The 20,710-nt window shown below is 46.8% G+C and overlaps 1 protein-coding gene across 4 annotated transcripts in view; it reads left to right on the top strand.

Moving 5' to 3' along the window:
- CEP89 (centrosomal protein 89) overlaps positions 1-20,710 on the top strand; it is a 133,774-nt gene that overhangs the window by 61,299 nt on the left and 51,765 nt on the right. For all 4 annotated transcript variants that reach the window (XM_073307850.1, XM_073307847.1, XM_073307849.1 and 1 more), the window contains 3 exons: positions 871-1,051; positions 2,936-3,103; positions 4,639-4,780. In XM_073307850.1, the coding sequence (XP_073163951.1) occupies positions 871-1,051; positions 2,936-3,103; positions 4,639-4,780 (491 nt within the window). The remainder of the gene's footprint in view (positions 1-870; positions 1,052-2,935; positions 3,104-4,638; positions 4,781-20,710) is intronic.

Here is a 20,710-nt window from a genome sequence, read left to right as displayed (position 1 = left end):
TCCGTGGCCCCACAAAGTCACGGGATCTCTTGGTCAGCCTCCTCCTGGCCGTAGCTAAAATGGCCATCTATAAAACCAGAGTGAGGAGGTTGACCGATGGAGTCTCCTGTGACTGTGGGGCCTATTTCCGATCCTTGGTCCGTTCACGTATCTGGGCAGAGTTCCTCTGGGTGGCGTCCACTGACTCCCTTGACGCCTTCGAGGAGCAGTGGGTGCTGTCCGGGGTTCTCTGCTCGGTGTCCCCGTCCGGTTCCCTTAGTTTGACCCTTTGACCACACTCCTGTCCCTGTTATTTCACATTAGTTGTCCCCCGGATTTATTTGGTGTCCAGGTCCTGTGGATCCCCCTCTTAGGCTGTGGGGGGATCCTTTAGCAGTGGATGGGCTTTGCCCCCCCACTTCCTGGATCCCAATAGGGTCACTCTCCTGTCGCCATCTGGCCTGACCCTGTCACAATACTCACTCACTCACTCTCATCTTCCAAACAGTTCTCCAGTTTGCCCCAAATCTTCCAGGAAACAACCAACCAACCCCTCCTCTGCCCTGGCATAAGAACATACCCATGAAATTTCAGGTGGGTTGGTTGAGGTTTACTTTTGGCCAAGTCAGAAGTTAGTGAAACTCAGGCCTATAACATAAGGATTTTCTCTTTATTCTTAACTGTGGATAAGACTAGCATCTTGATAAACTGCTTGACAGATAGCAGGAGCCATAGCATAAAAGTGCAATACTTAATTTGACAAGCCAAGTCAAGTTGGCACAGGGCTTAATGCATCTATGAAATAATGTCCTATTGTTTTAATTATAATTTTGACTTGATTAGTGAATTAGTTCTGTTGTGTCAACAGTTTTTTTTTTCCCCCCCATGAAGTTTCAAAATTGACCAAACAGCTAATGGTTTTGGAAGCTAAGAAACAGAGCCAGGAAGAGGAGATATCAGAGAATCAGAAGCAGCTGAAGTCTTTATGCTCCACATGTGAAGAACTGAAAGCCAATCTTAATGGCAGAGTAACAGCAAAGGAGCATGTTGCTTTGGTAAATGCATTAAGAAGGTATGGGTCTACATATTGTATACAGACAAGTGGTGTGAAAGGCCCCGATCCTGCAAAGTACCCATACAGATCCCTTTGCCGCACCAGGACCCAATCCCCAGTGTTCTTTTCCATCACGATCCAGATGTTGTTAAGGTAGCTGGCAGAGTACAAAGAAGGTGGAGCAATACTATTTTAGAAAACTGTTAACTTAATTTTTTAGACTGATAAAAACATGGAGGAAATTTTGGTTCCATTGAAATCAATGGGCATTTTGCCATTCAGTTCATAGAGCCAGGATTTCACCCACAGTTTATATGCTGTTTTATCTAGGTATAAATAAAAACAAAAACAAAAAATGCACCTTAGCCAAACAAAAAAAATTTCCGCCAAGGGGAAACATTTAAGAATGATATTTTTAGAGAACAAATGTCATTACCTGTAACACTATAGACAATTAAAACTGAATTTAAAAATCCTAATGTATTTTTCACTATTCCCATTGCTTGATTACATTTTAAAAATTCACTTAGGTTCTCATGCCATAGCACAAAGATGCAAAGTTTGCATTGTAAATGCTGGAGTCTTTTTGTTATAAGACAACTGCTTTATTGGAAATAAGATAATTCATATTAACATTTGTATTAACCTTAGAAGCTGTTTTCCTATTTCTGAATTGTTTTCAATTTTTTGTTCCCTTCTTTGGTAGCAAATGTATAAAATATACTCAGATCCTAAACTGAAAACACTATTGTTCTCCATTCTCCACAATTTCAAGTATGAGAGATTAGGACAAACTACTAGGCAATGCCAAGCATTACAGTACAACAGATTGGGAAAAACAAATCTGATATGTCAATTAAATGTCCATCCTCATTTATAAAATCTTGAAAATCTAGCAAGATACCACATAAAGAATAAACAAAAGTTGACAATAAACATGTCATGCCCAACAGTCTATAATATTTCAGGAGCTAACCCTTACTCCAGGGGAAAGATACAGATAAACTGAAAAAGTCCTAGGAGTACATCACTTTGATAAAGCCAGTCTGTTCAAACAACATGTCTGAATCAAACAAGCCTCTGGTGAAAAGTAAAAGGCTTTTACTTTTTTCCTCTGGTGCAGAAACATTACTTCTCTTTCCATTCACTAAGATTTAGTTTTTTATAATAAAAATGAAATATATCAGAATTTTAAACTACACGACAGTGAAGGGATTTAAAGTGAATTATAGTTAACGAACATCAGTGTGTTTTAAATTTATGTGTCTCAGTTTCTTATAAAAATGCATGCTAAGCTATTTTAATGAACCAAGAACTGTTTTACTACCTCCTGCCTCCACCATGAAAATATGTTCTTTGCTTGATGGCTTGTGATATTTTATTGCGTGATTTGAGTTTTAAAGAACGTATTTAAGAGAATGTTAACTTTCAACCTCAGGTTGTCTAGAACTTAATTTATTACGTTTTATGACATTCAGCTGAGTTATTTTCGCTCAAGACTAGGTGTGAGGGAAATGTATTAATCTCTTGGCATAGCACGTTTTTACCTTTGTGAGTAATCCATTGACACGCTTTCTGCACTGCTGGTCATGCAGTTTTAGTGGCGGTTATTTGAGTTACCAGTAAAACCAAATACCAAGAAAAGGATACATTTTGACTATATAGAATACATAGAAATCCAATTTAGAGCAGGGTTGCCAGTACACCTATTTTCATTGAATAATTGTATTGGCATTATGCTTTGTTGGCCATATGACTTATAGCATAGTTTTTAACATCTGTATCTTTGACACCTAAGTAAAACGTAAGCTAAAACAATAATATACTGTCAAATATGTAACTTGTCCATTTTCTCAGTGAAGTAGATCTTTGATACCCATTTTATATTGTCTTTTTCTGCAGTCAGTTGCAACAGGAACAGGAAAAGCAAAGTGCTGAGCTGGAAGATCTAATGGAAAGACAAGCATCATTGCAAGCACAGAAAAAGAGCCTACTCTTAGAGAAAAATGACCTAGTTGCTGACAACAAGATCCTGGAAGAAGAGCTGAAAATGGCACAAAAGACAAATAGGTTTATCTATTTCCTTTTCTGCTTCAGTTGGATATCTCCTTCCACCGACACTAATATTTTAAAAGAAAGTAATATCTCACTGAAAAAATATTCTTGGCCCACAACCCCTATAGCCCACTCCAGACTCATGAAGTCTTATTGCTGCCAATTAAGTATATTCTCTAAAATTTGTGTGCCTTTCCAGTGAAATATGATTTAACTTCTGTATTACCTATAGAGGCCTGACGTTTAATATGTTAGCCAAATAATTGTAATATATAATTTTCACGCACAATTATCATGACTGCACCTGGAAAATGCATGTGAAAAGTATAATTAGCCAATTATCTGATTCAGGTAAGCAATCACAGTAATTGTAGGCATATTGTGAAGCTAGAAATTAAGCCCAATATTCAAACATTGCACAAGAAAAAAGGAATATTGTCATAGAATTTAAGTACCTACTGCAGTGTAGCATGTATTATGCAGAACTATGAAAAAAATAACAAAAGTATATGTGTGTCGTCAACTTATAGTAGACCACTGTGGCTGACTGTATGTAATGGACTGGACAGAATGTCAGAGAACGTAGGAAAATAAAATCTCCAAGATGTGAACAAATGAATTTAGGAAAAATATGCAAGACAAAGTATGGTTCGGATTTGCTGGGTCATATGCCGTGATGCTTTTTGCAAGCACAACAGAACATGCAAAAGTATAATCTGAATATTATTATTTTGAAATGTTGATTTTTTTTTGAACCATCAGCTAAAAAAAAAGTGCTGTAATTATTAGAACGCTAGAATACCCTTGTATTGCATGGTGTGCAGCATGGATTTCTAGCTATCATGGATCACAAGACATTTCTTGGAATGATTATTTGTTATGATCACCTGCTCCATCAAATCAGGAAAGAATGCAAGGTGGTCACAGGCCATGATGCTTGCGGTATCCCTGGATTCCTGAGCAAGTTCATATCTGAAAAAATATTTGATTATTTTTTAGGTCTTTGATAAAAGTAGATAAATTGTCAGATTGCATATGATGAGTTAATGAATAATAAAGCCTGGTAAATTATTCAGTGTTATGAAAGAGTTTATTGTTCCATGCTCAACAAACTTCTTTTGTATGATACCCATGAGATAAAGCTGTTTCAGTGAACAAGAATTTTTTAAAATATTTATAATACCTGGAGCATCTTTTTATATCCATGTATTATGTAAGAAAGTTTTCACAGTATTTGCTAGTCATTCAGATAGTTCAGTAGTACTCATTGCTTGAAACAAAACAGCCAAAAATTAGAGGATAAAGAGGTTTGGTCTTCCTGTAAACTGACAAAGAGGATGTAAGATGTTTTTCTAATGTACTAAGGTTAGATTATTGACCTTTTATATTTAAAATCATCGTTTCAGAATCTTTCCTTACATGTGATTTGACTCGTAAGACAGTACAGTTTAAAAGCTAATGTATGCCCCAAAACAATGTTTTTAAATTGCTATACAGTAATTTAGTGCTTAAAAATAAGATTTTCCTGTTTTTATCTTTATATTTTGTAGGAGATCACAGAAGAAAATAGGTCTTCTGAAACAGCAGTTGGGAGAAGCAATGGAAAAGGAAGTGGCAGCTCATCAGTACTTAGCAAATCTTATTAGCTTGGCAGAGAATATAAGTCAGGAACGTGACCATCTTATACATTTGGTAAGTTCTTGAGGGGTATTTCATATTTCCTTATTTTATTATGAAAAAAGAAAGCAACTAACAATGAGGATTTATATTTCAAAATGCAATGGTTTAGATCAATGGTCACCAACCTGTCAATCGCGATTGACTGGTCGATCCTAGAGACTCTCCCAATTGATCGCGATCTCCAGTGGTGTAGTGGGGCTGCCGCTAAGGCAGGCTCCCTGCCTGCCCTGGCCCCAGGCTACGCTGCTCCTGGAAGTGGTCACCATGCCCCCAGGGGGGAGGGGTGTCCATGCTCTGCTCCTGCCTGCAAGCACCTCCCCCCGCAGCTCCCATTGGCCGGGAACTGTGGCCAATGGGAGCTGAGGGGGCGGAGACTGCAGAGAGAGGCAGCGCATGGTGCCACGTGCCTCTCCCCCCACCCAGGGGGCAGGGGTACATTGACCCTTTCTGAGAGCGGCGTGGGGCGGGGCAGGTAGGGAGCCTGCCTTAGCCTTGCTGTGCCATCGACCAGGAGCTGCCCAAGGTAAGTGCCGCCTGGCGGGAGGCCGCACCCAAGCCCCCTCCCGGAGCCAGCACCCCATACCCCCTCCTGCACTCAAAGCCCCTGTCCCAGCCCTGAGCCCGCTCTTAGAGCCAGCACCCCGAACCCCTTCCCAGAGCCAGCATTCTGTACCCCCTCCTGCAGCCCAACACTCTGCCCCAGCCCAGAGCCCCGTCCAGCATCCAAGGTCCCTCCCAGAGCTTTTACCCCTCACTCCCTGTTGCACCCCAACCCCTTGCCCCAGCTCGGAGCCCCCTCCCACACTGCAAACTCCTCGGCTCCAGCCCAGAGTCCACACCCCCTCCCAAACCCCAACCCGGTGAAAGTGAATGAGGGTGGGGGGCGAGCGAGTGATGGAGGGAGAGGGGAATGGAGTGAGCAGGGCAGGACCTCGGGGAAGGGGCGGGGTAGATCCTGGGTTGCCCTTATATTCAAAAGGTGATCTTGGGCTTAAAAAGATTGGAGACCACTGATTTAGATATGTAAACAGATTTGAGCACCTGGATAGATAGCAAAAAAAGAGATTTTATAGATCAATGTTTAAAAGCAACTGTAATAAACCCAGGGACCATGATTAGAAATAATATAACAGATCTAATTAGTGCGAGAGTGGGATACTGTAATAGTATACAGTTAGAGAGAGTTGAATTATTCCAGTCAAGGACCTGATGGGCCCAGTTATGTAAACTGTGCACTTGGAGATGAACCCACAAAATGTGCATGCAACTGTACACCTGCAGCATATTTGCTTGTGAAAATAAACAGTTATGCATTTCACTATCTATTTGCTTTTAAAGTAGCACAAATTTGTGCTCATTTGTATGTGCTCAGTTTAGAAAAATCAAAAATTCATCCAAACCTCCTCTCTTCCCTCTTAATTGGATTTAGCGTGTTTTAACTTTGAGGCAGTGTTAAAGAAACTATATTTTTCAAAGAACCATCTGTGAAATTAATAAAAACTAATATGGAACTGTAGATGACCTGTGTCCAGGTGGCCTGTATAGTCCAGCTATGGGCAAGACCCTGAAAACACTGAAAACTTGATGAGCATTAGGACTCTAATGGTCATGGAGAACCCTTGATGATTTTGATTCCGAAAGTAAAGAACATAACATCAGCCGAATAAAGAGAACTAAAATGACAGTCATCCGAGCCGATTTAGTCAGTACAACTACTTTTCTATCCAAACCTAATTCCTTATTACATTGATTTCCGAATTCCTGGAAGAGATGATCAGAGATTAAAAATTGCTGGCTCAGATTTAACCCAGGAAAAACTGGTGGTTAGTAGAAAGGGAAAAACACTATGGAACTTGTCAGTATTCTTACTTCACTGATGACTGAAGGCAGCACACCACAGATTATCTGGTGACAATTCTCAGTGTCATGCTGGACTTGTTTCTACTCCTGGATATGGAGATTGCCACAATGATAGGGAAATTAACCTTTAGCCAGAGTTCTTAGAGACTGACTCCGCCCATTCACATTCACAGGATATGCTGGCAGTGCAGCTCACACTGTTGGTGCATCCCATGAGGGGGTATGTGCAATTCCAACAAGAACACTCCCTTTCATTTTCAGTTTGGCCATGAAACTCTGCCCCTTCTGTTCAGAAATGGCCTAGCCACCTCTGAGCTAGATTACTGCTGCAATAAAACTGACACAACCTCTGACATTGCAACACACTAGTTATGATTTGCAGCACTGCACCTGATATGCAACAAAGACTACTGTGAATACATCATTCCTTTTGTTTCTTTAACTCCATTTACTTTACAACAGAATTAAGTTCTGATTGTACTCTAAAATGTTCTTTATGAATTGGGACCAAGATATTCTTTGAGTACTTGCTCATGTCCATTCCATGGTAGGTGTTTGCATGCCACATGCACTGTTTCTGGAGATTTTTCCCTTAGTGGTATCCTTTGGGCCAGCTCTAGTGCCCTCTGGAACTGTGCGCGTATGTGCTGGTGTAAGGGGTGCCATTGGCCCAGTATCCTCTCCGTTCCTTCTTACTGCCCATGACAGTTGCTGGAATGATCCTTTTTGCTGTGACAAGGCTTCTTTAGCAGTGGTTGGACTCTTCTCTGTTCATAGTTATTGTAGTTAGTGTATATAGTTCTTATTGTTAATGTATATAGTAGTGTGACTAGTTAACCCGTCATCAAGGGACTCTTTGCCCCAGGGTTCTCAGGCCTTCTTGTGGCAAACATGTGCCAGTGAGTGACCCACAAGTCAGCTGCTTAAAGTGTCTGGGGGAAACCCAAGTAAAGGACAAGTGCCAGATCTGCAGGGACTTCAGACCTTGCACACAAAAAAGAAAAAAAGAAGACTGGGACATTCAGCTGAAGACTTTCCTCATGGAGGCTGACAGCTCTCTGACCTGTCTCAGAGCAGAGCTGCTCTGAATTGGTGCCAAGCACTTTGACATCTGTGCGAAGCATTTCCTTGGCGCCATGTTCTTTCTGGCACCATTCTCCATTTCTGGTGCCGAGGAAGAAGCACAAGCAGCAGCGCACCTAGAGAGGGTGCTTGCTGATGCAGAAGAGGGACAAGCGGGGAGAGGCCAGTGTGCCATTCTTCCTCCCCTGAGCCAGAGATGGCACCGTCAACTCCGCCTAGAGCATTGAGTCCAGTGTGAGACCCTCTGCTGAACCTGGAAGCTGCTGTGGTGCCAGCAGTCCGACGGTCCCCTTGGCCCTGGAGGCTTTCAAGGTAGTGAAGAACCTCTTCTCTCTTCCAATCCCATTGACTCCAAGGGGGCACTCGCCAGCCCAGGCGACTGGAAGCGTAGGGCTCCTTCCCAGGCACTTCTGGCTCCCTCTAAGGTAAGCCTACCATGATCCTGGCAACACGGTCATGGACTCTTTGGCAGCTCACAGAATCCTGGCACTATGCGGAGGCAGAACTGGGTACGGATCCAGGATGGTCCCTGAGAGAAGACTCTTCTTCAGAGTCCTAAGGAAAATCTTTCGCTCCACCCAGGGCACATCACCAGTACCCAGCCTATGTGCCACTGGACTTTGGTGCTGGCACTTGGCCAGTAGGCCTCCAGCTGATGCAGTGGCCATACTGCAACCCTGGGGATTTCCCGCAGTGCTGGGCCCCTCCTTCCACTGCTTTTATTCGTAGAGCTCTGGAAATCTGCAGATATCCGCTTTATATCCGTGGATGATTTTTGCGGATCGGATGCAGATACAAATTTTGTATCTGTGCATGGCTCTATATGGAAGCTTTGGAGAAGCAGACTATCGCTCCTTCCTACTCGGCACTGGATACTGACTCTGGATCCCAGTGCCAACATCCAGGAGATGACTCCAGTGGTTGTGAAGTGGAAGAGGAGGAAGGAACCCCACCTCTGGTGTAAGCCTCCTTCTCCCCTGACAAGGCTATCGCAGGGCCCAGTAGCATGCTTCTGCAGGATGACTTCAGGGCTCAGCAGGACCTTCTCAAATGGGTCATGGCAAACCTGGGTCTAGAGAATGAAGAGCTCAAAGAGTCAGCAAACAGCTTGATTAACATCCTGGATGTCAGCACCCTCCAACATGGCCTTGCCCATCAATGAGGCGATGATGGGAGCAGTCAAAGCCCTGTGGAAAACTCCTTCTCTGCCCTCCACCTCGAAGAGGGCAGAGAAAAAGTACTATGTACTGGCGAACGAGTTCGAATACCTGGTGGTCACTGCAGCGAATGAGTGGGAAATGCAGAGCCAGTGGAGTGCTACCCTGAAACAAAGACACAAAGAGACTTGATCTTTTGGAGGGAAAGTTTATTCAGTGGGTAGCCTTCAGCTATGTATCACCAACCAGCAGGCATTGCTGGGGAGATATGATTTTAATCTTTGGGACTCCTTGTGTAAAATTTAAAAAGACTCACTGCCCCATGACAGTACTGGAGTACTGTCATAGATGGTTATAAACTGTTCAGGAAGGACAGGCAGGGCAGAAAAGGTGGGGGAGTAGCACTATATATGTAAGGGAGCAGTATGACTGCTCAGAGCTCCGGTACGAAACTGCAGAAAAACCTGAGTGTCTCTGGATTAAGTTTAGAAGTGTGAGCAACAAGAGTGATGTAGTGGTGGGAGTCTGCTATAGACCACCGGACCAGGGGGATGAGGTGGATGAGGCTTTCTTCCGGCAGCTCGCAGAAGTTAGTAGATCGCACGCCCTGGTTCTCATGGGTGACTTTAATTTTCCTGATATCTGCTGGGAGAGCAATACAGCCGTGCATAGACAATCCAGGAAGTTTTTGGAAAGCGTAGGGGACAATTTCCTGGTGCAAGTTGTAGAGGAGCCAACTGGGGGGGAGCTTTTCTTGACCTGCTGCTCACAAACCGGGAAGAATTAGTACGGGAAGCAAAAGTGGATGGGAATCTGGGAGGCAGTGACCATGAGTTCGTTGAGTTCAGGATCCTGACACAGGGAAGTAAGGTAAGCAGCAGGATATGGACCCTGGATTTCAGGAAAGCAGACTTTGACTCCCTCAGGGAACGGATGGGTAGGATCCCCTGGGGGACTAACATGAAGGGGAAAGGAGTCCAGGAGAGCTGGCTGTATTTCAAGGAATCCCTGTTGAGGTTACAGGGACAAACGATCCCGATGTGTCGAAAGAATAGTAAATATGGCAGGCGACCAGCTTGGCTTAACGGTGAAATCCTAGCGGATCTTAAACATAAAAAAGAAGCTTACAAGAAGTGGAAGGTTGGACATATGACCAGGGAAGAGTATAAAAATATTGCTCGGGCATGTAGGAATGAAATCAGGAGGGCCAAATCGCACCTGGAGCTGCAGCTAGCGAGAGATGTTAAGAGTAACAAGAAGGGTTTCTTCAGGTATGTTGACAACAAGAAGAAAGCCAAGGAAAGTGTGGGCCCCTTAATGAATGAGGGAGGCAACCTAGTGACAGAGGATGTGGAAAAAGCTAATGTACTCAATGCTTTTTTTGCCTCTGTCTTCACGAACAAGGTCAGCTCCCAGACTACTGCACTGGGCAGCACAGCATGGGGAGGAGGTGGCCAGGCCTTTGTGGAGAAAGAAGTGGTTTGGGACTGTTTAGAAAAGCTGGATGTGCACAAGTCCATGGGGCCGGACGAGTTGCATCCGAGAGTGCTAAAGGAATTGGCGGATGTGATTGCAGAGCCATTGGCCATTATCTTTGAAAACTTATGGCGATCGGGGGAAGTCCCGGAAGACTGGAAAAAGGCTAATGTAGTGCCAATCTTTAAAAAAGGGAAGAAGGAGGATCCTGGGAACTACAGGCCAGTCAGCCTCACCTCAGTCCCCAGAAAAATCATGAAGCATGTCCTCAAGGAATCAATTCTGAAGCACTTAAATGAGAGGAAAGTGATCAGGAACAGTCAGCATGGATTCACCAAGGGAAAGTCATGCCTGACTAATCTAATTGCCTTCTGTGATGAGATAACTGGTTCTGTGGATGAAGGGAAAGCAGTGGACTTGTTGTTCCTTGACTTTAGCAAAGCTTTTGACACGGTCTCCCACAGTATTCTTGTCAGCAAGTTAAAGAAGTATGGGCTGGATGGATGCACTACAAGGTGGGTAGAAAGTTGGCTAGATTGTCGGGCTCAACGGGTAGTGATCAATGGCTCCATGTCTAGTTGGCAGCCGGTATCTAGCGGAGTGCCCCAAGGGTCGGTCCTGGGGCCGGTTTTGTTCAATATCTTCATTAATGAGCTGGAGGATGGTGTGGATTGCACCCTTAGCAAGTTTGCGCATGACGCTAAACTGGGAGGAGTGGTAGATACGCTGGAGGGTAGGGATAGGATACAGAAGGACCTAGACGAATTGGAGGATTGGGCCAAAAGAAATCTGATGAGGTTCAAAAAGGACAAGTGCAGAGTCCTGCACTTAGGACGGAAGAATCCCATGCACAGCTACAGACTAGGGACCGAATGGCTAGGCAGCGGTTCTGCAGAGAAGGACCTAGGGGTGACCGTGGACGAGAAGCTGGATATGAGTCAGCAGTGTGCCCTTGTTGCCAGGAAGGCCAATGGCATTTTGGGGTGTATAAGTAGGGGCATTGCCAGCAGATCGAGGGACGTGATCGTTCCCCTCTATTCGACATTGGTGAGGCCTCATCTGGAGTACTGTGTCCAGTTTTGAGCCCCACGCTACAAGAAGGATGTGGATAAATTGGAGAGAGTCCAGCGAAGGGCAACAAAAATTATTAGGGGTCTGGAACACGTGACTTATGAGGAGAGGCTGAGGAACTGGGATTGTTTAGTCTACGGAAGAGAAGAATAAGGGGGGATTTGATAGCTGCTTTTAACTACCTGAAAGGTGGATCCAAAGAGAATGGATCTGGACTATTCTCAGTGATAGCAGATGACAGGACAAGGAGTAATGGTTTCAAGTTGCAGTGGGGGAGATTTAGGTTGGATATTAGGAAAAACTTTTTCACTAGGAGGGTGGTGAAACACTGGAATGCTTTACCTAGGGAGGTGGTAGAATCCCCTTCCTTAGAAGTTTTTGAGGTTAGGCTTGACAAAGCCCTGGCTGGGATGATTTAGTTGGGGATTGGTCCTGCTCTGGGCAGGGGGTTGGACTAGACCTCCAGAGGTCCCTTCCAACTCTGATATTCTATGATTCTAACCATGATATTTAGCATACCAGTTGCAGAAGGCGACCATCCTAATAGCGAGGAATCCGGTGGCACCTTAAATACTAACAGATTTATTTGAACATAAGCTTTTGTGGGTAAAAAAAAGCCACTTCAGATGCATTGAGTGAAAATTACAGATGCAGGCATTATTATACTGACACATGAAGAAAAGGGAGTTACCTTACAAGTGGAGAACCAGTGATTTACTCAGTACAACTACTCTTCTTTCCAACCTAACTCCTTGTTACATAGATTTCCTAATTCCTGGAAGAGATGATCAGAGATTAAAAGTAGCTGGCTCAAATTTAACCCAGGAAAAACAGGTGGTTAGTAGAAAGGGAAAAACTCTATAGAACTTGTCAGTATTCTTACTTCACTGATGACTGAAGGCAGTAAACCACAGATTATCTGGTGACAAGTTTCAGTGTCAGGAAGTGGTGGGAGGAAGGAAGCTCTCAAGCTTTGTGCTTAGGGTGGAAGATGCTGCAGATTTCATAGAATATCAGGGTTGGAAGGGACCTCAGGAGATCATCTAGTCCAACCCCGTGCTCAAAGCAGGACCAATCCCCAACTAAATCATCCCAGCCAGGGCTTTGTCAAGCCTGACCTTAAAAACCTCAAAGGAAGGAGATTCCACTACCTCCCTAGGTAATGCATTCCAGTGCTTCACCACCCTCCTAGTGAAAAAGTTTTTCCTAATATCCAACCTAAACCTCCCCACTGCAACTTCATCATGATCTGTCCCTCACCTTCACATGTGGACATGTTAAAAAAGGCCTTTTGCTTGTAAGGCAAGTCCTTTGTGACACCAGTAGATAGGAGGCTGCTCTGGTGTGGGAGAGCGATGCTGGCCTAGGCACATTCAGGGGATAATTATCCTCACAGACAGCCCAGCTTTGGAAGTTTCAGGTTGGAAGAGCAGCACTGCAGAGTAGACCACCTGTAATCTTTTCCTGCTGTGAAGAAACGAGCATGTGTTATTACCACCACAAATATTGTTTAAATTACACTTAGAACTTTCACAGTTTTTTTCCAACTTTCTGATTTTTTTTAGTGAATAGCACTACTCCAGTTTGGCCATTTAGTCCCACTAGTCTGTGGAAATCTTTCTTTTGCCTACATTGGACTTTGGGTCAGTTCCATAGGCTGTGACACAGAAACACTGATTCCTCTGTGAATGCCTGGATTTTACCAAATCTCCTGAGTGGGGTTGCACTTTTCTAGGACCTTTTCCCAGTATACTTTTTGAGGAGCTGCTGCCCCTCAACTGCTGCCCTCAAGCAGCCATTTTGCAGCAGTCTACTGAATCTCCTTCTCTTCCAGCAGGTAAGTATTCATATCCCCTGTTGTAGTTTTACTTACACATTTATGAGGGGTTCAGCAGACACTCACAAGCTTGAGTACCATCTGTGAATTTCACAGCAGTGATGTTTACTCTCTTACAGCAACACACTAGAAACATCCTTCCAACTTAATCCTTTGTATTTATTGTAATTATTGTATAAGTCCTTCAGTGAACATAAACCCAAGCCAGTCTGAACAATTTGTAAGATTTGGCTGCCAACATTTGTTCGTATAGATCCATGCTGCTAACATCCAAACTTGTGTATCCGATATCTGTGTCAAGGCTCCAAAACTGACACCTCAAGGCTTGGGATTGGCACTATCTTGCTCTATTATCTACTGATTGTTCTAAACTTACATATAAACTTTAAAATGTGTCTTTAATTGGTGTTTGAGTATTTTTTCTTTCTTTATATAGGAATAAGATACAGTGCTCCTGTCGGCTGTTTTCCAAGTTATCTGCAAAAAAACCTAGCATTTTCAGATGCCTAAGTAGCCCCTTGAATCATGGTTAAAGTTGCCCTTCCCCCATCTGAAATGGCCCCCTTGGCCTGCTCAGAACAGGTTTGACAGGACTTGCTAGGTAGTAGAAAGTCTTCCACCAGGGCTACCTACTTGGCCACATGTAAACGTTTCACTTGCTGGGCCTCCGAACAGGCGCTCTCTCCATCCCGTTCTTCTCTTTAGTCTGTCTTGGACTATTTGCTCCCCCTAAAACAGCAAGGTCTGGGACTCTCATCTATTAAAGTTCATGTGGCAGCCCTCTCAACCTTCCACCCTCCAATGAATGGCAGATTAGTGTTCTCTCACGAGAGGACGGTCCAGCTTCTCTAAGGGCTGGAAGGACTATTCTCAGGTTTGCGAACCAACTCCCCCAGGACTTAAACCTGGTCCTGTCGAGGCTCACTGGGCCTCCCTTTGAGTTGTTAGTATCGTGCTCCCTATTGCTTCCCACCTGGAAGGTCTTTCGATTGGCAATCACCTTGGCCAGAAGGGTCTCTGAGATCAAGGCCATTATGTCAGAACCACCTTACATGGTGTTCTTCAAGGACAAGGTCCAACTGCACCCCCATCCAGCCTTCCTACCAAAGATCGTGTCACAGTTCCACAACAACCAGGTCATTTTTCTACCTGTCTTTTTCCCAAAGCCTCACAAAACTTAAAGGATCATCAGCTTCATACATTGGATGTTAGGCGGGCTCTTGCCTTTTATACTGAGAGAATTAAGCCCTTCCATAAGTCCACACAACTGTTTGTAGCAGTGGTGGTAAGGATGAGAGGGCTTCCTGTGTCAACCCTAAGAATTTCATCCTGGATAACCGCTGGTATACGAGCTTGCTACAAGCACATGAATGTTCTGCCTCTGGCAATCTTTACTACACATTCCACAAGAACCTAGGCTTCATCAGGGGCGTTCCTTGTGCGGGTAACAATATGGGACATCTGCAGAGCCTCAGCCTGGTAGTCAGTTCATACTTTTGCGTCCCACTACACCATCACCCCACAGGCCTGTGACAGTGCCAGTTTCGGAAGAGCAGTGTTGCAGGCAGCACATCAATGAACTTCGAGCCCACCTCCTGGAGTTCTGCTTATGAATCCCCTAGCATGGAATGGACGTGAGCAAGCACTCGAAGAAAAAATGGTTACAAACCTTTTGTAACTTTTGTTCTTAGACATGTGGCTCATGTCCATTTCATCCACCCACACTCCTACTCTTCTGTCGGAGCTACCGGCAAGAAGGAACTGAGAGGGTGCGGGGCCGGCAGCACCCCTTATACCAGTGAATATGCGCATGACTTCAGAGGGCACTACAGCCAGCCCAGTGGATACCACTAAGGGAAAAATCTTGGGCAACAGTGCACACGGTGAACGCACACCTAGCATAGAATGGATATGAACACCACATTTCAAAGAACAACAGTTACAAAAGGTCAGTAACAGTCGTTGTTGTCCCCCCGAGACTGTCTCACATTCCACAACCCTTCAAGACAACTACAACTCTACACGGACAAAGTGCCCGGAAAGGCCCCTTCTTAGATTACTGGGCACTGGGGTTAAAGTATTCTTGGTGACAGGACCCCAGCTATGGACATTAAACAATATGAAGTCACAAGGTGGAGTCCTACATGAGAGCGGCCTTAGGGCAGATGATCAGTTGCTTGATACTACTTCCTCTGTTAGTTCTCAAGATGCCTTCTCACAGTTGCTAGAGCCCTTTGCAACCTTCCACACCTCTTCCTACATAATGAAATGCACATAACTGTCATTCCCCGCCCCGTTTTGGGTCACTTGTAAGTTTTGCTGACATTTTAACAACAAGCATTGGAAATTTATTTTCTTAATAAATTGAAGAATTAAAGTTACAGTTACAATTAAAGAACAATTCCGTGCCTGCAGCAAAAACTGACAATGACATTTGCTATAGAAAAGTTGATTTGAGTCTAAGTCTGGATAGAAACTTTTATGTTGCTAAAATAGCATACTATTATATTTCTAACAAACAGTAACTTTTTTTAAACAATAGTTAATTTAAGTGGCCAGTGGAATTGTATGTGTGAAATTAAAGGAGATTTTATTTACACATACAAATATTACTTTGGTTACAGTAATTCAATTTTTTTGTCCTACAGGCACTTTCATAAAAAATTAGTGTTTCGATATTTATCATACTTTGAGTTGCAGGAAAAATGCCCATACTAAACAATTTCTGAAGTTTTATCACATTTGACATGAGAGTAATTCAAACAGTTAATAGGAAAGCAATCTTCTTGTAATCAATAAATATTTGTTTGATCCCTATTGCTCCTTCCCATGGAAGAGCCTTTGAGGAGAGGAAAAGGTTCTTCCTCGAGTGATTGCTCACGTGTATTCCACAATAGGTGTGCGTGCTCGCCATGTGCACTGGTGCTGGAAGTTTTTCCCCTAGCAGTACCCATAGAGGGGGGCACCCCCCTGCGACTCCTGGAGCGGCACCTGCCTGGCACGGTATAAGGGGGGCTGTGCTCCCCTCACCCTGAGTTCCTTCTTGCTGCCAGTGAACGTGTGTCGGAACCGCTCAGCTCCAGCTTTGCTGCAGCTCGTCCCCAGAACTCTTCGTTTGTTCAGTAGTACCTGTAGTCAGTTAGCTAATTCAGTTAGTTTAGTTAGTCATTGAGCCCAGACCGGGGCATGCCCCATGCCCCAGGCTTTAAGTCGTGCGGCTCTTGTAGGTGCTCTATGCGAAGGAGTGACCTGCACGCGGATTGTCTGCGCTGCTTGGGAGAAACCCATATCAGCAAAAGATGCAAGATCTGCAAGTCTTTCAAGCCCCGGACCAAAAAAGAAAGGGACATTAGGGTCCGGGCCATCCTGATGTAGTCGGCGCTGGCCCCGACCCCGGCACACCACTCCGAACTGGTACCTGGCACCGCAGCGTTGGTACACGGAGACCCTCCAGCACCATCATCCAGTCGGCACCGCTCCCCATCCACGGGGCATGCCAAGAGGACCAGAAAGACTCCCTCTTTGTAGCGGCACTGAGGGAAGTCTGGGTCAGAGGCTAGGCCCATGTCAGGTAGTCCTCAATCCCCATCAGGCTCTAGGCCTCCTACTCACATTGGGTGGAGTAGCTCAGCCCCTTTGGAGCAGGCCTCTCCAGATGTCCGGATGCCATCTACGCCTGAAGCCCTCCAGGCAACCAGGGACATCATGTCCATGCCGGCGCTCGGAGCTCCGCCAATGTCGGCCCCCTGCTTCAGAGGCAAGGCACTGCTGGGATCACCGCAGTTGCCACCAGCCTGGTAACTGTCTCGGTTGAGGGAACGTTCCCGACACCGCTCACCGCCCAGCGACTGTTCAGGGCTCAGTCCATGTGGATCGCCCTTGACGCCGGCCAGACTGGATGGGTGCTGTCCAACCGGGAGTCCTGGCACCGTTCATCTTCGCAAAGCAAATACTGACGGGACCGTGGCGGACGTTGCCAACGGTCCTTGTCTTGCAGGAGATATCGCAGTTGGTCGCGGCACAATTGTCGATGCTGTTCCTGCTCGGACTCCCATTCCAAGTCCCTGCCAAGGCACTGTAGCCCTGTGCGTCAATCACCGATGTCGCGCCAACGCGGGTCTACCCGTCAAGGCCATTTGCAGACCAGCTACTACTGTCGGTGCCGCTCCTCCGCGTCGAGATCTTGGTCCTGTGGCAGACGTAGATCCCGGCACCACCGATACTCACGGTCCAGAGGCCTCAGCAGATCATATGCCAGCCTGGCCTCCCCTTACAGCTGCCCGTCTACAGGCCAAGCTAGCCAGTCCGATCAACCAGCCCCGCCAGTGCCTCAGCAAGTGCTATGGCACCAAGCGTCGTGGTCGGCCCAGCGGTACCAGTGGGCACCATGGCCTCCAGCGCAGCCTCCGGTGGGGGCTCGCTCGGTGGCTGGGGCCTTGGAAGCACCGTTGGCATCCATCTTTCAACCGCCAGAAAAAAGGTCAGGGGGACTTGTGTCCTCGGTACTGTGCCTGGAGTCCGACCAGGTGGTGGATCCTCCGGTGCCGGACAACACCCAAAGCACTGCACCAGCCTCGCCACGTCTGGAGGAGCTGATTGTGGCCCCAACCCCCTCCATCCCGCAGGAGGCCTACTGGGCCCACCAAGACCTCCTAAAAAGGGTGGCAGCGAGCCTCCACCTCCAGGCTGAGGAGATGGAAGAGCCCTCAGACTCCCTGTTCAATCTGCTATCCCCTTCAGCACTGGACAGGGTGGCCTTGCTGAATTTCAAATGCCCTGTGGCAAACACCAGCCTCATTGACTCCCAGCTCTAAAAAGGCGGAGTACAAGTACTTTGTACCCACGAAGGGACACGAGTATCTGTATACCCACCCAGCGTCCAACTCCCTGGTGGTCGAGTCGGTCAACCACAGGGAGCGGCAGGGGTAACCAGCCCCGACCCCCAAGAACAAAGACTCTCGGAGGTTGGATACTTTCGGAACAAAAATTTATTCATCATCAAGCTTTCAACTACAAGTAGCAAACCATCAGGCTCTCCTGGGTTGCTATGAGTTTAACCTTACGAGTCCAAGTTTGAGGACTCCCTTCATGAGTGCAATAACGAGTTTTAGGTGCTTGTGGAGGAAGGGGCAGCAGCCGCAAGGGCATCCCTGCAGGCCGCTTCAGATGGGGCGGGCACGGTCCATGGCCTCAGCGGTGTCCATGAGATGGGCGTGATGGCTTCTGCTCTCTGGGCTCTCCTGCAAAGCTCAGTCTTCCATGCAGGATCTCCCTTTCGATAGGAAGGCTCTGTTTGCAAAGGAAACAGATACAAGGCTGCATGGCATGAAAGACTCCCGCACAGCCCTCCAGACCTTGGGCCTCTATGTCCCTCCTCTGGCAAAACCCAAGTTCAAGCCGTAGCAGGCTCCCACCCAGGCTGCCCTCCCAAAGTATGAGGCCACCCACAAAAAGCAGCGGGACTATAGAAAGCTCTTGCAACGCAACGGCAGTCCCAGCCTGCCCCCCAGCCTGGGTCTTCTAAGGGCAGGCAGGCGGGCAAAAGGTGTTTTTGACGGGACGCTCGGGGGTACCCTGCCAGTTCTCAGCAGGGACCTTCCTCCAATAGAGCTCCTTTTCTCCAATTGGTTGTGTGCTTTTCTCCCAGAATGGTTGCAGCTCACCTCAGACTGATGGGTCCTCAACACCATCTCCCAAGGTTACACCCTTCAATTTACCTCCTCCCTGCCCAACTGCCCTCTGTCCCCGTCCCTCCTGGGGGACCCTGCTCAGGAGGCTCTGCTTGAGCAGGAGGTGGGGCGGTTCCTGGACCTAGGAGCTACAGACACAGTGCGCAAGTCGTTCCTGGGCAAGGAATATTACTCCTGGTATTTCCTTATCCCGAAGGATAATTTCCTTATCCTGCGAGGCCTAAACAACTACATGGTGAAACTCAAGTTCCGCATGGGTTTCCCTGGCCTCCATCATCCCCTCCCTGGATCTCAGGGACTGGTACGCTGCCCTCGATCTACAGGATGCGTACTTCCACATCTTCGAGGGGCACAGACGCTTCCTCCGTTTCCTGGTGGGACAGAGTCACTACCAATTCATAGTCCTACCTTTTGGTCTGTCCACTGCCCCCAGGGTCTTTACAGAGTGTATGGCAGTGGTAACGGCCTACCTCAGTCTCCGGGGGTCCAAATATTCCCATATCTGGACAACTGGCTGGTCAAAGGCACCACCCGGTCACAGGTGAGGGATGATGTGGCGCTCCTCCTGTCCACATTTACTGCCCTGGGCCTGTTGATAAACAACGCCAAATCCACGTTTGTCCTGGTTCAACACACAGAGTTTATAGGGGCACTACTGGATGCAACGTCGGCCAGAGCCTCTCTCCCCCACCAGACAAGTTCGAGACCCTGAAAAGGCTCATCGACTCGGTCACAAGGTTCCCGGTGATGACAGCCAGGGCTTGCTTGCAACTGCTGGATCACATGTCTGCATGTACATATGTGGTCCATCACGCCGGACTCAGAATGAGGCCCCTCCAGCTCTGGCTGGCTTTGCAGTTCTCCAAGGCCATGGACAGAATGGACAAAGTCCTCACTGTGCTGAACTCGGTGATCACCTCCCTGTGGTGCTGGTCTGCCCCAAACAACATGCTCCAAGGTGTCCCGTTCAGGGACAGGGCCCCATTGTTGGAGCTGGTGTCCGACGTGTCGGACCTGGGTTGGGGGGCCCATGTGGGGAACTTTCAGATGCAAGGCCTGTGGTCTCTGCTACCCCTTCATATAAACGTCAAGGAACTCAGGGCCGTGCGAGTGGCGTGTATGGCCTTCCACTCACACCTAGAGGGCAAGGTAGTCGGGTCCTCACGGACACCACGGCCTCGATGTTCTATATCAACAGGCAAGGTGGGGTCCAATCCTTTGCCACGAAGCCCTCAGTCTGTGGGACTTCTGTATAGCCCACAACATCTACCTAAAAGCCTTCCACCTGCCAGGAGGCCGGAACATCAGGGCGGATCGCTTCAGCAGGAATTTTTCTTCTCAGCACGAGTGGTCTCTACACCTGGAAGTGGCTCACCAGCTCTTTCAAAGATGGGGTACTCCCCAGGTGAACCTATTTGTGACCAGGCAGAACCAACAATGCCCCCGGTTCTGCTCCAGGGGGGCCTAGGGAGGGGCGCTATCTCTGATGCCTTTACCCTGTCCTCATCAGGCCAGCTCCTCTATGCCTTTCCCCCGTTCCCTCTGATCAGCAAGGTCCTGGAGAAAATAAAGACTGACAAAGCCAGGGTCCTCCTCGTTTCCCTGGTGTGGCACAGTCAACACTGGTACGGGACCCTCTTGGGGCTGGCGGTTACTCCGTCATGGCAGTTGCCACTCCGCCCAGACCTGCTCTCTCAGGACCAGGGTCGCCTCCTCCATCCCAACCCAGCAACGCTTGACCTCATGGCATGGCTGCTCAGCGGCTAGG

The sequence above is a fragment of the Lepidochelys kempii genome, chromosome 12, assembly GCF_965140265.1.
Source record: "Lepidochelys kempii isolate rLepKem1 chromosome 12, rLepKem1.hap2, whole genome shotgun sequence".
NCBI classification, from domain to species: Eukaryota; Metazoa; Chordata; order Testudines; family Cheloniidae; genus Lepidochelys; species Lepidochelys kempii.
Note: the sequence above shows the minus strand (reverse complement) of the source record. Positions and strands in the feature narration are given on the sequence as shown.